This window comes from Hibiscus syriacus, unplaced genomic scaffold (genome assembly GCF_006381635.1).
Source record: "Hibiscus syriacus cultivar Baekdansim isolate YM2019G1 unplaced genomic scaffold, ASM638163v2 tig00110505_pilon, whole genome shotgun sequence".
In the NCBI taxonomy this organism is placed as follows: Eukaryota; Viridiplantae; Streptophyta; class Magnoliopsida; order Malvales; family Malvaceae; genus Hibiscus; species Hibiscus syriacus.
The window spans coordinates 2,072,172-2,087,512 of record NW_024062765.1 but is presented as its reverse complement, the minus strand read 5'-3'; the positions used below and the strand labels follow the sequence as shown (position 1 = coordinate 2,087,512).

At 35.7% G+C, this 15,341-nt stretch overlaps 3 protein-coding genes across 4 annotated transcripts; 2 read left to right on the top strand and 1 right to left on the bottom strand.

The window, feature by feature from the left end:
• Positions 1–1,605: 1,605 nt before the first annotated feature.
• Positions 1,606–2,873, top strand: LOC120129997. Its single transcript, XM_039147361.1, has 4 exons — positions 1,606–1,687; positions 1,794–1,939; positions 2,083–2,398; positions 2,596–2,873. Exons 1-4 carry the CDS (start codon positions 1,606–1,608, stop codon positions 2,829–2,831), a joined length of 780 nt encoding a protein of 259 aa, XP_039003292.1. The 3' UTR covers positions 2,832–2,873.
• A 518-nt stretch (positions 2,874–3,391) lies between these two features.
• On the top strand, positions 3,392–4,573 carry LOC120129996. Its single transcript, XM_039147360.1, has 5 exons — positions 3,392–3,707; positions 3,857–3,882; positions 3,953–4,284; positions 4,373–4,455; positions 4,520–4,573. Exons 1-5 carry the CDS (start codon positions 3,465–3,467, stop codon positions 4,571–4,573), a joined length of 738 nt encoding a protein of 245 aa, XP_039003291.1. The 5' UTR covers positions 3,392–3,464.
• A 790-nt stretch (positions 4,574–5,363) lies between these two features.
• LOC120129914 (cellulose synthase A catalytic subunit 5 [UDP-forming]-like) lies at positions 5,364–12,111 on the bottom strand. Of its 2 annotated transcripts, XM_039147304.1 has the most exons (14): positions 11,735–12,111; positions 11,202–11,397; positions 10,864–11,096; positions 10,678–10,780; positions 10,368–10,536; positions 9,609–9,875; positions 9,087–9,432; positions 8,707–8,844; positions 8,472–8,597; positions 8,123–8,335; positions 7,766–8,033; positions 7,386–7,582; positions 6,908–7,258; positions 5,364–6,289 (listed from the first exon to the last, which is right to left on the bottom strand). In XM_039147304.1, the coding sequence occupies exons 1-14, from the start codon at positions 11,813–11,815 to the stop codon at positions 5,708–5,710; spliced, it is 3,270 nt and encodes a 1,089-aa protein (XP_039003235.1). In that variant the 5' UTR covers positions 11,816–12,111; the 3' UTR covers positions 5,364–5,707. The 2 variants fall into 2 exon arrangements, with proteins under 2 accessions (XP_039003235.1, XP_039003236.1); XM_039147305.1 differs by lacking the exons at positions 5,364–6,289; positions 6,908–7,258 and adding an exon at positions 7,307–7,329 and having other exon boundaries at positions 7,370–7,582.
• Between the last annotated feature and the right edge of the window lie 3,230 nt (positions 12,112–15,341).

Sequence of the window (15,341 nt, the reverse complement as noted above, 5' to 3'; positions counted from 1 at the left end):
TCCCACACTTCCAGTAAGAGCATTAATGGAAATCTCCAAAGTTCCTTGTCCCTTATCATTAGCTTCTTCCTCCCTGTCTCCTTCCTCATCTCTCTCTATATTTTCTTCCTCTTCCATCATATTAAGCTGTTTAAGTTTACATTGATGACCAGCAGTAAATTTTTCTCCACACTTAAAACACAAAGTATGTGCTCTTGTATACTCTATTAAAGTATGTTTACTTGGAAAATTGGTTGCTGAATTCTTCTGAATATTTGATGTACCTACAAACTTTTGTGATTGAGAATGTGTTCCCTGATAATTACCTTTGAGCACTGACATCTTCTTCTTCCCTTCAATTTCCAATGCTAATTCACACAATATGGCCTTCTTGTAAGCTTCATCCAGACTTTAGGTTCATGCATCCTCACTCTATGCTTAATTCCCTCCTTTTATCCACTAAAAAACATAGATACAAAATATTCTTCTCCCAGATGAGAATTGTGTTGTAGCATAAATGGCTTGAGCTCCTCAAACTTCTCTTGATAAGTCTCCACTGTAGATTTCTGCAAAAGCTTACTAAATTCTTCAATCACATTAATGTAGTTCTTGTCATAGAACCTGCTATATAAATCCTCTATAAATTCCTACCAACTTACTTGACCTTTCTGCATAATATACCCATCATACCAATTTTCAGCCTTACCTGTCAGATACATTGCTGCTATTTCCATTTTTTGTTCATCAGGAATTACAAAAATGGTAAAATACTTTTGGCATTTTTTGACCCAACTCCTTGGATTATCACCATCAAACATCTGTAATTCTATCTTAGGTCTTAGGGTAAAGGACTGATTTGATACACTTTTCTCATACAAATAGGGATCTTTAGAGAGTAAAGTACTTCCAGATTGATGATTATTCCCTCTTAAGTTCAATTTCTGGTTTTGTGTTTGGAAAGTAGATGATTTGTAACCTTCTGGTTTAGGAGCTAATACTCCAGGACCCTCCGGATAAAAGGAATATTTCTCATGCTCATTTATCACTTTCCTTTAGATTTAGGTAAAGATACAACAATTACCTAGTCATCCTTTTCAGGAGTATTCTGCTCAGGTTCTTCACTTACTTTAGACACACAACTCAATATCTTCTGCAAATATCCTTAGGTCTCATCCATCCTGCTTTCCAGCACCTTCATTCTATTTTCCCATTCTTCTTTTTGTTCTTCCCATCCTCTAGGAATCCGAACTTCATTCTTAGTCTCCTCATTACTGCTTGTTATGGCTACTGATTCCACTTTATCACCCATCTGTTAGATTTTCTTCTGTTTACCCAGCTTGACGTTGAATCTTTGCTAAACTCTGATACCAATTGTTATGAACCGTATAGAATTCAAGAAAAGAATTAGGGATTTAGAGAAATTTGAGAAGATAGATTTAAGAGAAAAGATGACTATTCATTAAAATTGCCATAATAGATCTCTCGGTTACATTTGCTCATTATATTCTTCAGTACAAAAGTCTAACAACTTATTCTATAAAGCTGGCATTTCCTAACTAATTGTGGTCACGTGCTTGGTTCATCTTCAACATATCATAACGGTGGATCACTGCTTGTTGGGCCACTATGCTTCAGTTCCAGCCGTTTCTCTGTGGGTATCACCACTCGGTCCTCTGCTCCAAATGGCCATTCAATTCTCATGCTCCAAGTAATATCTCATTTCCCCCAAATTTGCCACAATCAATCCCTAGCTTCTCCACAGAAATCCCTAACATTTCCCCCTTTTTCTCCACGCACATAACATGGTGGTACAGAGGAATCTGAAGTTTCCTCGAAGAAAGCAGAAGAAACAGAAACTGATGAATCCTCTGGAATTGGAACAGTACAAAAGCCATTAACGGCAATGCAATGGAGCTTAAGCAGTCACGATAAAGATTTGATAAGCCCCCTTAGACCTCAAGTAGGCAGCAAAGATGTCCAAAGTACCTGTACATTTCACTTTTTATCACTTCTTTTCAGAATATTGAATTCTGATACGAGTGTTTTATTTATATTAAGATCAAGGCAGATGTCTGATTGAATTTTTTTACAATACACTTGGAGGTGACTGATTTGACTAATGCAGGATGTGCAGTGCCAGGTAAGCTAAACAATGAAGAAAATATGAAAATGGTGGAAAATGAAGACACAATAAATACTGAAAAGTTTGTCAGTGGAAAAAAGGTTACTGATCAGAGTTCAGAAGGAAAATATGGGGCAAATGGCATTTATCATCCACTCTTGGAAAGTATTGGTCGTCAATGTGCAAAAGATGAAAAATTGGACGTATCACATGGAAGCTTTGAAGATGTTTCTGGTGAAACACAGGAGAAACATATATTAGATGAAGGAGCATATCCTATTTCACCAGAAGAAAATGGTAACAATATGTTAGAAAGTGCTCACGCTGATGTTTATCAATGCCACTTGCAATAGGATTTTCCATTTTTTTTTTGTTAAAATACATCTTACTATTGCTTGATCCTTTGGTAGATGAAAAAAATGATAGAACTTTAATTACATCAGGCTTTTTCCTCTGATTATCTATCAATGACTTTTCTTCTTTCTGATTGTCAGGAGTTTGTAATGAGATATTGCCCGACAACAGCTGTCTGCATGCCATCAATGACATGCAAGAAAAATACGAGGCAATTCGCATGGATACGAGAAATGACATTCCAGCAAATGCCTTGCCTCATCTTGCAATGGTGCAGTTGGATGATGAAATTCAAACTCTGAATCAAGGTGCTGAAATCAGAGAAATGCTAGAGCTTTTAGTACTGCCACTCAAGCTTTTCCAGCTGAGGAATTAACTGCACCTATCACTTCAGAATCTTTTTCAACGAGCCCTTTTTATTATGTGTCTGTGGATGGAGAGACAAATGCTAGTGGTGAAAGAGGTGTGGATCATCCTTTCATTAATGTCTTTGCTGCAACCATGGATAGCAATGGAATCAATGTGAGCGGTGAAACAAATGTACAGGAAGATAACATCGCAGAGAAAATAGCGATATCGCCCCTGAAAGTTGAGCTTACTGACTACACTCGTTGCAATGTGGATGCAGAGTTGTATGACCCCGATATGAATGTCACAGATCCAATATTTCAAGAAACTGATGCTTCTGGGGTTCCCAGCACTGAATATACAGAAGACATAGCAAATGAACCTGTAGCTATGGAAGCTGAGAACAATGGTGATCTTGATGATCAAGGTGAAGAGGTTAGACTTGAACATAATCATTGCTTTTCCTTTGAAGTAGATGCTTTAACGTCAACGGTTGGCCTAACTTTGGTTAGCACTTCGGTGGTTGGACTTGGCACATTGGAGAGCACTTCAAACAGTAGCTATCCTCAATCTGGAACAAAAGATGATCCAGACAGGGAGGATAGTGTTGCAACAAAACAATTAGATACTGCCTTCACCATTGAAGAAGCTGGGGTTGAGGATGGTGCAAAAGCAACCTTCACCATTGAAGAAGCTGGGGTCGAGGATGCTGAGAAAGCAACCTTCACCATTGAAGAAGCTGGGGTCAAGGATGCTGAGAAAGCAACCTTCACCATTGAAGAAGCTGGGGTCGAGGATGGTGAAAAAGAAATTGTTTCTCATCAGAGATCTTTACATGGTGGTGAAGAAGAAGACATCTCATCATCTGCTGATACACCTTGTAGCAAGCTTGAAATCAGTATTGGTGATTCAAATATTTCATGCTTTATTTCAAATACTGAAAGTTTTGGATGGATGCATTTGCGTTTTTTTAACTAACTGTACATCACCTCTCTCTCTCCTTTTGTTTCAAACTATATGACTCAACTTTTTCTTTTTCCTGTGGCAAAGCAGAAAAAGAACATCTTTTATACACTAAGGTTGAAAACCTTTCATCTTTGAGGAGAGGTGACTAATTACTGTGTTTACTTTTTCATGATCATGATACAGTTACAAGGGAGGAAAGAGATGGTGCCAAACCAATTCCGGAGGTTTTAATCATGTAACTGATGGTACCTTGGAAGAAATTGTTGGAGCAAAGTCTGATGATTGTGAAGGGTCCATGAGAACTGACATAGACCTGGATGGCATTGACAATTCAGATGTGAACCAGTCTCCATGTTTGGATGAAAGGAAGAATTGTAACCTAGAGACAGGGGAACCAAATGCCTCACGTTTTCCTGAAACCAAAAATGATGATTCCTGGGAAGTTGATAGCTGCAGTAAACTAAACATTGTTTCTTCAATGAAACCTGAGATGGTGGTAGATTGCGCTTCGGATGGTAAGTACTCATTCATTCCCTTCATTTCAATTACTGATTGGTAAATACAGCAAAATTTGTGTCCACTGATTATATTAAAATGCAATAGAACGTAAACACCTAGAGAATCCCGATGAATCAAACATCTTTACCAACATGGAGATGAAATTGTTTTTCGGGGCTGAAGATGAAGTTAAATATTCGGATGCAAAGGCCCGTTATAGTAATAATGTTGCTTTAGACATGTCCGTCACAGAATGCAATTCAAGCCACATCAAAGAGGATATTGAGGATACATATTTCATGGTGAGGAAGGATGATCCTGAATATACAGAAGAAACAATGGAGTTGAGTAACAACTTGTCAGGGCTGGATGCAGCAATGGCACATAAATCGCCCCTTTTAAAGGGTTCAGAAATTGACAAAGGTTAGATAGGTTAATTTAGGACATTATCACCAGACACAAAAAAAACATTATGTTCAGCAGTGACATACAGAAAACATTAATTTTTTTGGCGCATAATTTCGTTGTTTGCATTGAGGGCTGATAATAAAAAAAATACAGCTAATTTAAGCATAGGTGTTAAATGAGTTTATGTTTAACTGTTGCAGGCGAGGACGGTGAAAACGCAGCAGCCTTCAGAACCGAACTAAATTTGCTAAATGCAACTGCAGAAAAGGAGAGGAGCAAGAGTGTGCCGGTTAAGCAATTGATTTCTTCAGTAATGAAAAGCAAGAGCAAGCTTGGTTTGGTTCAAAGAACACCAAGGCTACCGATACTCCGTGACATGAAGGAGAACGAATGTAGCAGCAAAAGGGAGCACATTGGCAACCGAACAACGCTAAAAATGACATCCAAGCTGAGGCCGCCACTTCGGCATATCTGAAACCGAAAGTATTAGACCTAACAGTTTCTTTATGATTGTTTAGTTAGAACAGTAACATTTCCATGACAATAGGTAGGCATTAATACAACGTGCTATGTACAATATAGGCATATCTCGTGCATTACTTGTTTGTAGAATTGTGAGAAGTTGATGTAATGTTTGTGAACATCGATTTATGTGAAGTCCCTTACTAACAAAGGGATAATATACATAATGGATAAAAACTATAGCTTTTATTAAGTATCTTCTCTTAGAGATTATAAAGGACTTTATGAAATCAATACCTTCTAACCCACAAAGTACATAAAGAATCAAAATGGAGTAAAACTCAACACCAAATAAGATCACAGTTCTATATATGTATCTACAAGCGCCTTCCAACATGATTTCCTCTTTTGCTCACCTTTTACGTCATACTTGAGGAAAACCGTGTTAAATTGAGGGATGTTGTCTTCATCTTAGACCAAAAACACAGCCGACTTATGCGATTTTCCCAAATCCTTTCTTCATTGAACACAAGACATCTAATTTTACTCCTTCGTTCTTTTATTGTATTTTTAGTCACAGTTCAACCCACACACTTCTAAAACAATGCCTCCTTTCGATATAAACGGGTTTACTCGAGCCCACAAAAGAGAGAAAATTGATGCTAAAAGTATTGACCAAACCACAATAATGGTGGGAAGCCTGTCTTGTTTCCCCATCAACCCCTTGAGGAAGGGGTAAAGATGAACGATTACCCAGAGCGCAAAGAACAGTCTACCAAATAGTGGTCCCCATGAGTCGTATCCATTTGAGATGGCATCCGAAATCCCAACTATGACTCCAATTATGTTGATGATCAACAATGTCATGGGAGGAATCAATAAAGATGTCCACTTGAATAGGTACAACTCCGAAAATTCCCCATCATCTCCTCCTTTTGATGTAACAGTGAAGTTTGTGTTAACACCTGCTAAAACCTTAAGCAGGCCCTGGAAGAGCGCAAATAGGTGCGATGAGACGCCACCGATCACCCAGAACTGCTCATTTCTCCACCAGTCATGTATTCCGACACCTCCCCACTGCATTTCTAGGATACTAGTCACAGCAATGATTACGAAGAGAGACATGAAAAGGAGACTGGCATAATTACTAATCTGCAAATTGAAAAATCAGTATTAGCTGAAAATTCTGACAAAGCCAGATAAAATGCAGTATCCAGGTTTGGTAATTGCCTCGGTATATCAAGCAATACTTTGACAATATTATAGTTACAACCGAAATAGGGGCATTGTTCATATAGATTGCATAGGAGAAGGCTTATTAGTATGCTTCCAGACTACATGAAATTCATCACTAGAAGGATTTTAGTACCACAAATTTTCCAGCAGAAGATGATTAATGACTATAATTACAGCATCAGATCATGTTCTAATGACGCTCCATCCAATTCTTAAATCATTTTTGAATAGCTAAGATGAATTTCTGTCAGGTCTCAGGCCTGTTCATAGAATAAAAAGAATATCGTAATAACAACTACAAAATCATCTATTGCTTGCCTTCTAAATAACCCCTCAATATGTATATATATATATATAATCCAACATCATATGAGCTGTCCTACGATGTTGAGTGTTGACAAAGGCAGCCATACTATCACCTACAAACAGTTTGAAAATGACTAGTCCTATCTGATTGTTTTTAAGTAATTGATCCCAAAATAATTCCGACGTATCCATGTTAGAAAGATATGCTACGCAGAAATTCAGAATTACCTCAGGAACAATAAACTTTCCAGTAAGAAGACAGATAGCCGGTAGTGTACAATATACGAGCAGTGGAATTGACGTCAAAGGGTACACAACAGAAGCTATATATGAAAAGCGCTCCAAGGATTTCAATCCACAACCATACCCATACCATAATGGGCAATGCCTGCTCAAGAAAATTTCAACAGATCCCAAAGCCCAACGTAAAACCTGGTGCAGACGATCTGAGAGGTTAATAGGAGCTGAACCTTTAAATGCTGGCCTTTTCGGCATGCAGTACACTGATCGCCAGCCATGGCAGTGCATCTTGAAGCCTGTTAATATATCCTCAGTAACTGAGCCATATATCCATCCCACCTGGGTGATGATAGGAATTGATGAGTATCATTATCAAAATTCAATCATTCAAAGAAAACAACTTCAAAAGGTACTTCCTTTTGATGAGTATCATTAATTTATTAAGTTCGGGACAGTTTCGACGTACTTCCTTCCCCCAATCTGTTTTATCTTCATAACCACAGCTGATGACATGAATTGCTTCTTTCAAGAGTGATGCAGTAGTTGCCCCTTTTGGGATTCCCCCATCCTCCATAAGTGTTGAAGCAATGAAAACAGGTGACTGACCAAATTTCTTCTCAAATTTGGTTTGTGGCATAAGGGTCGACTTCTCATTATCTATACCTGCAATACATATGATAGCACTATAAATGATAAGGCTCTAAAATAGTTGAATGATTCTAGGTTTGCAAAAGTATATATGTAAATATCAAAGACCAAACTTTGACAGGGACAAAATGTCTGAAGGAAGAATATTTCAAGATTTTGCAGATGCATACTGGAAGCGAATAGAAGAACAATAATTACCTTCAATTCCCTCTTCGATATTCTCTAGAGCATGTTTGTGCTTTGGAACCTCATTTGTCTTCTTATCGATGGACTTCGATTTCCTGTTCTTCTTTTTAGATCGGCAACAGCAGCAGCAGCAGCACCATTTTGGCAAACAATTGCATGTCCTTCTTGGAGGCTTTTTCTTGACAGGCGCATCGTATCCGTAGAGAGCCTGCCTCCTGAAGACACATCCAGTTCCAACATAAATAGGTCCTTGAATCCCATCCAGGCCTTTCATGTTGATCTGTTTTTGGAAAAACAAAAAATAACAATGTCATCTCCTTTTACAAAGAACTGTATCCACAAAATTAAAGTTCGACAAATCATACTTGCATCAAAAAAGACAACATTTCGGTTTGAGTATCTATCATGTCGGTCAATGCCATCGAATCTTTGAGGAAACTGGACATAGCAGATTTTCTTTCCCGAAATAGGGTCCATCATGAAGCACATGGCTTCACGAAGAGCCTTGCTGTTGTTTATGTAGTGATCACAATCAACATTTAGTAGGAAAGGAGCATTGGAGATGACAGCAGAAACGCGCACCTTCATAAATCAGCCAAAATTTATTACAATCAGATAAAACCAGACAACTGACAGATCAAAGGACATGCCAAGCTGAGACTCTATTTTGTGAGTGCACAGTTGCATGCTTGAGATAGAGAGAAAGAAAGGGAAATACCAAAGCATTCATGGCCCCAGCTTTCTTGTGGTGATCAAATCCTGGTCTCTTTTCACGAGAAACATAAATTAGACGAGGTAATTCATTCCCTTCAAGATCACGAACACCATCATGACCAAGGAAAACCTAAAACAAAGAATAAATGTTTACTATGTTAATGCATGCTGCAAATAATATGGGGGCTGGATAGCATTTAAACTGAATCCCAAACAGCATTTAAAGAAAAACAGCGCACTTGGATCATTCCAGGATGGTCTCTGACATTGTTTCCTGGCCATGGAGTCCCATCCTGCATAGTCCAACCATCTTCTGGAACCTTTTGTGCCATTGCAACCAAGCCATTTATTCTAACTTTGAACTCTTCATATTCCCTCTGTATCAACAAATTAGCAACACCATGTCTTGAAACCAGTGGATAATCCGTTTTAAGAACAAAAATGTCATGCATAAGAATAAAGAAATAGCAATTATATAAGTTGATGTTTTGTTTTTCCAGAGGCATATAGACAGCCTCTCTGCCTGCTAAAATTTTATGCTTCATGCACTATGCAGGTAAGCTAGTCAAATGACAGATTCTTAGCAGCAGATTAACATTTGGGTGGGGGGGTTACAAACCTTCATGGCCCGGCGTTCCCTGACAAATGTTGGATCTACTTTGTCTCTCAAGTAGTCAACTTTCTGAGCAAAATACCATTCTGGTGCTCGAGGTTCAATGCTGAACTTCTTACAAAATGGTACCCATTTTCTTGCAAATTCAGATGTCTCAGATAGAGCCTCAAACGTGAGCATGGCAGCACCATCATCAGAGACATAGCAGGCTACTTTATCAACTGGATAATCTACCGCAAGGATAGACAGAACTGTATTTGCAGTGATAAGCGGTGGCTCCTTCATCGGATCAACTGTACTCACAAATACATCTACAGAAGCTAGCTCAGATGGCTTCCCTTCTTTCTCATACCTTAAAAAATGGGGAAAAAACCAAAATATAAATAAAATTAATAACAACTCAAATTGAATTCCCCCTCTGATATGCACAGAAGTTTAGTGCGAGTACAGAGGTAATGAGAGAGAGGAAACCAGATGCAAAGAGAAAAAGAATGGGGAAGTAAAGAGGAGAAAGGAAGATGAAATCACCTCAATGCTAAACGATCAAGGTATGTTTCCCGTTCAATTGGGTACCATTTCGGGAACTGATCCAATATCCATGATACAGCAAACCATATTTCACAAATGACTGAAATAAGCCAGAGAACATAAGCATCATTCACGGGATGCAGAATTCTGTAGTGAAAAAACAGCATCAGGATGGCAAGCCGGAGAAGGATTATTATTCTGTATGGATTTATCTTGCTAGAGGGTATTGGTAGTTTCCTTGAAAGTGGTTGCCTGCCTTCATCCATCCTATAACAACACATAAATTTACTTTTTTTAGTCGTGAATGTGAAAGCAGGTGTTAATGAATCCATAAAAGTTAGCCTACAGTGTATGAAAAAACTTTTTCAACATAGAAAAACGGTGCATTCATTTGCTCCCATCACAACATGGAAGTAGCATATATGCAAAAAGGATATGAACTGTAGAGCCTACAGAAACAAAATAATGCAATCCTTTAAAAAATGTCATTTCTCATTAGAAAAGAAAGCAACGAAAGAGTATTGGTCGTAGAGAAAAGCAACAACTATGCATATGTCATTAACTGTAAATACTCTTAACGATTAGCAATTCAAGCTCTAGCTGGAGCAGCCAGGTCTTCTTCCAAATCACTTGACAATTTCTACATTTTTTCAATCCAAAAAAGGCGAGGAATCTACTGAACAAACAGTTGCAAAAACAAGATTCTAGACTTAAACATGCTCAGACAACCAAAAAGAATTTCAGAGTAAATGCACGCACATCGGCAAATCAGAATCCTCAAACTCATCTCCATTGTTTCCTTCATGCCTAACCACCTGGAGTTTCTCATTCTGTTTATTCTTCCAATCTTCCATTCTTCTCTTCCATGCAACAGTCCCAATCCCGTAAATTGTCAAATCTTTTTTAGGATCCATTGGTCTAGGTGGTACTGTCATATCAACAACATGAACTATGTTAAGTGCTCAAAATAGAATGATGTTTAACAGACAAATTCAGATGTACTTCAATTATCATTCGAAATTAAATTACAAGTTCCATACATTTCTACTAATAGTATAAAATAACTCACAAGTCATGGAAGGATCAGAAGTTGGCATTGGATGGACACGTTTTCCACGACTCATAAAGGGAGGAACGATAAGAGCATGCTTATCAGACGAAATCTCAACATCCTTCATTAATAATCAATCAGATGTAAGCCACAAGTGCAATACCAAACTCAAATGAATAATTTTTTATGGTAAAACCGATTCACCTCGCCATATGTCAGGAGAGGGACCTTTGAATCAACAGATGCAGCATCGAACTCTGCTGGGGTGCTCAACCCTGAAACATGAGATCGGGAACCATGATTGCTATCGTATCGAGCAGAGAGCATGGCTGCAGCAATATGGTAAGGATCTCTTCTATCATGGCTTGGGATATCAAACTCATTCTCCAAATCATCATCGCCATCCTCTTCCTCATCCCCATCTACACGAGGGCAACCTGAAATATATAGGTCACATTGTTAGCTTAATTTCTAAAAGACAAGCTATTACCAAATTGCTCTCTAATGGGGTTTTACCAAAGCATCAAGTTAACAAGGGTCACCTTTAAGGCGCTTGTATCTAGTTTTGCATTGTGGGCAGGCTTGATTGCCCTCCCTTCTTTCATATTCATAGCAAGGCCTGCATACTGGGAATGCACACTCATTGCAGGCAACAAATGGCTCCCCATCAACAGAAAGCTCTATCTCATCACCACAGATCTGGCAAATCTGCCCACTTAATTCTTTAACACATGTCACCTGCAAGTCATAGTTGCACAATTAACAATGTCAACCGCCAGCAGATCATAAAAACTGCTTTTTTAAACAACAGACAGAAGACTTTAGGCTACCCAAAGTCCCAACTCACAACTGACAAACTTTTCTAATAGACGTAATGAAATTTTATGCAAATTCAGAGCTGCTAATTGTTTGAATTGGATGCATTTATCAGTAGAGATCTAATGACTACCGAAGAATTTACTGAGCTGGGACAGCAAGGTATGTTTACTGAACTGTATCTAAACACCATACAAAAAATAGAACACGCACACCATAAGAAAATGGCAAAAAGCAACAAAGTTTTGAGGGTACTTACTCTTGCAACCTCATCAGCATTGATGAGAACAAACTCATTCCTGTTGTGAGAACCAGCAATGAGTCTTCCTTTGGTGTCCATCTAGCTCCCAAACCCCAACAATAAAAACAACCCCAGGTTAAATAAAAGCTTTAAAAGCAAGAGAAACACACTGCAATGGAGCTCTCTCTCTCTCTCTCTCTCTCTCTCTGCCCCCTTCATCACTCAAAACTCATAAAGACCCTAACCTTACCTCCTCTGTCTCTCTGTTTCTCTCAGGCACCAATTACATGGAAGAAGAAACCCACATTATAGAATGCACAAAAGCACACAGCTTTTAGAGAGATAATCAGAGAAAGATAGAGAAGCAAATATAGAAATACAGATAGAAATAAAAAAAATGTGATGCCAATTATTATAAAATATAAAACAAATGTTATTATTATTTTTATTATTATTATTATTATAATAATACAGATAAATAAATAGTACCCTTTTGTTTTTGTGTGACTGTGTTTAACGATTGATTCTTTCCTTGACAGAGAAAGGCAGAGAGAGACCCAATTTTGCCCAAAAAAATGAGCCTCTGTTATAAATAAATTAAATCAGTAAACAAAAAAGTGAAAAGCTTTGGAATCAAAAGCCTCTTAACAATAAAATTCAACGTTAAACACATACATTTCATTTATGATTTCATCTCAATTTTTTTATTTTTGGAAGCAGAAAGCTTGTTGATACTTCCCATACGTAAAGCTGCTCAACTGTAAATCAAAACCTCTTACAACGGTACTTATAATTGTGGGATCCGTGGTGGGTCCAACGGGGTTGCCCCACCGTGCCACGATGAGGGTGATGAAGGGTATGTTTGTAATTTACTATGTTTTGGAAATTTTACGAGCATTTAATTTATTTGGATTTTTTTGGAAATGAGAGATGTTTTGACTTCTTTTTGTGAATTAAATATATATATATATATATATATATATATATATATATAAATTAAAAAAGAAGGGAGGTGTTGAATTGGATGACCAGTTAACGGGAAGTGGCAGTCGATTGGGGACTTCACCAATTTGGGTTAGTTATTAGGGTGTGTTTAGTTCACGGAATGTAATATTATCAGTGAGAATAAAAGATTACCAATGAATAAGATTACTGAAAATGTTGTATTTTATGTTTAGTTGGTTTAGCAGGAATGTAAGATTATCGTGTTTGGTTAAAAGAATAAAAGATTATTGGAATGTATATTTAACCAAATTATCTTTATTATATATTTATTTTTTTAACAAATTGAAAAATATTTATATATTTTATTTAAAAAATTAAATTCATAAAATTTATTTATATATATATATATATATTTTATAAAATTGAAAATATAAAAAGGTTTAATGAAATGGTAAAATTTTATTTTAACCCCTGAACTTCATATAAAATTTTAATTATAGACTTTTTTTTGTAAATCTAAAATAGTTTAAGGATAATTTTGTAATTTAACATTCGTAGAAATTTTATTATTCACTGACAGAAGAATTATATTTTTGAGTGAAAAAATTTTAAGGGCATTTTAGTCCAAAACGCCGGTAAATCCAACAATACCTAAGAGAATGGGTAATGACATTCCCGGTAATATACCCCAAAAAATCCACTATTGGTAATCTTATATTATCGGGAATGAGATTCCCGGCCAACCAAACGGGGTGCATTCTATTCCCATGGGAATCCCACATTTTCCGAACCAAACAGCCTCTTAAGGTTTATATTTGTATTGATTTGAAGAACCTTTCAATTGAGTTAATTGTATCATATGTTTTTGAATTATGATTTTTATTTAAATTAGTTTTTACATTTTTAAATAATTTATTTTTATCCATAAACTATAACTTTAATTTTAAATTAGTCCTTAAATTTTTTAACATTCTAATTTCATCCTCAAACTATGACCTTTATTTTAAATTGGTCCCCAGACATTTGACTCTTCCAATTTCATCCTCAAATTCATCCAAATATGTAATTAGTTTCAATAATAATTTAACCTAAATTTTATTTTTAAAAATATATAATAATATAACTTGACCTAACAATTTTATTAACAAGGGATGTGATTAGTATATACATATAGTTTGGATGAAATTGAAATGTTCAAAAAGTTTGGGGACTAGTTTAGAATGAAGGTCATAGTTTGGGTATGGAATTGAAATGTTCAAAAGTTTGAGGATTAATTTAGAATGATAGTCATAATTTAAGGATGAAATTAAAATATTTCAAAGTTTAGGGACTAATTTAGAATGTGAATCATGATTTAAGGACATTTAATACAATTAACTCTTCCTATAAAAAATGGACCAACTTGCAATCCGTTCCGGTGTACTCGGATACACTTAACTTACTGTATTGTTCATGGAATAACGCCAAAAGCATATTCCGTTTATTGATTCTGTTAGTGTCGGCAGAGCTGCATCGGCTATGTTTACGTATTAAAAAAAAGTAATTAGTCAACAATTCTTTTTATATATAAAAGAAACTCTTAAATTAATTTGAAACAAATATTTTTTAATTAAATTGCAACAAAGAGACAGTCTTGGATATACATTTTATTTCTCAATATAATTAATTTTATTCGGGGGGTAATTAAACAATTTACCCACTAGCTTGTACCATTCTTTTAATTGATAAATAATTAAAGTAGATCTAATGATTGCTTGTTGAAGAAGGGCCAAATTGTAGTTGACTAAGAAGATATAATAATAATCTGAGAAAATTACTAATGATTTAAGAGAACATTAACGAATTTTTAGAACATTTTCAAATAAAAAAGAATTTTGTAATTATAGGTTAAAGTTTGTTAAAGAGGGGGAGTCATTGCCAGACCATTTGCGTGAGTTATAACATCATTCTACTCATTACTTAATTCTTTTTAGGATAAACTACATGTTTAGTACTTAAATTATCAGTTTTAATTTGTTTTTATACTTAAACTTCTATTTTTTTTAAATTATACCTAACATTTAATACTTAAATTATCAGTTTTGGTTTTTTTAGTACCTAAAATTTTAATTTTTTCATTCTAATACCCCATCGTTAAAAACTTAAGACGTTTAGTGCTTAAATTATCATTTTTGGTCTATTTTAGTACTTAAACTTTCAATTTTTAAAAAATTGTACTTAACGTTAATTTTTTAATGGATACTAAAATGAAATAAAAATTAAATGTTAGGTATGATTTTGAAAAATTAAAAATATAGATACTAAAATAGATCAAAACTAATATTCTAGGTACTAAACACATAATTTACCATTCTTTTTAAGATTAGGTTAGGTACTACTAACTACTAAGAGTTATTAATTTTGTTTTTGTCCACTGTCTTGCGTTTCCTCTAACAAAAAGAAAGAGAAAAGATTTATATTTATTTTTGTATTAATTAAATAATACACGGTTGGTCCATTATTATCATTGTTATTAAAATAATAGTCAAGGTCGTATTATTGATTTATCATCAGCTAGTTTGCACATGATGTTAACATTCCAACTTATTAGAAATCAAAATTTAAAGTCAATAATCAATTGGTCTAGTGGGATAAGATACTAGGTCTTTTAAGTAAGATTAGGGGTTCGAATTCTGACGTT

Excerpts from the sequence above, each read along its gene's own strand:
- LOC120129914 (XM_039147304.1), bottom strand. The coding sequence starts at position 11,815 with ATGGACACCAAAGGAAGACTCATTGCTGGTTCTCACAACAGGAATGAG. Across the intron at positions 10,537-10,677 it reads TTCTGATCCTTCCATGACTT|TACCACCTAGACCAATGGAT; the intron begins GTGAGTTATTTT and ends TTGATATGACAG. Across the intron at positions 7,583-7,765 it reads TATCGAAGAGGGAATTGAAG|GTATAGATAATGAGAAGTCG; the intron begins GTAATTATTGTT and ends TATGTATTGCAG.
- LOC120129997 (XM_039147361.1), top strand. The coding sequence starts at position 1,606 with ATGCTTCAGTTCCAGCCGTTTCTCTGTGGGTATCACCACTCGGTCCTC. Across the intron at positions 1,688-1,793 it reads ATTCAATTCTCATGCTCCAA|AGGAATCTGAAGTTTCCTCG; the intron begins GTAATATCTCAT and ends ATGGTGGTACAG. Across the intron at positions 2,399-2,595 it reads TATTTCACCAGAAGAAAATG|GAGTTTGTAATGAGATATTG; the intron begins GTAACAATATGT and ends TCTGATTGTCAG.
- LOC120129996 (XM_039147360.1), top strand. The coding sequence starts at position 3,465 with ATGGTGCAAAAGCAACCTTCACCATTGAAGAAGCTGGGGTCGAGGATG. Across the intron at positions 3,883-3,952 it reads AACATCTTTTATACACTAAG|TTACAAGGGAGGAAAGAGAT; the intron begins GTTGAAAACCTT and ends ATCATGATACAG. Across the intron at positions 4,285-4,372 it reads GGTAGATTGCGCTTCGGATG|AACGTAAACACCTAGAGAAT; the intron begins GTAAGTACTCAT and ends AAAATGCAATAG.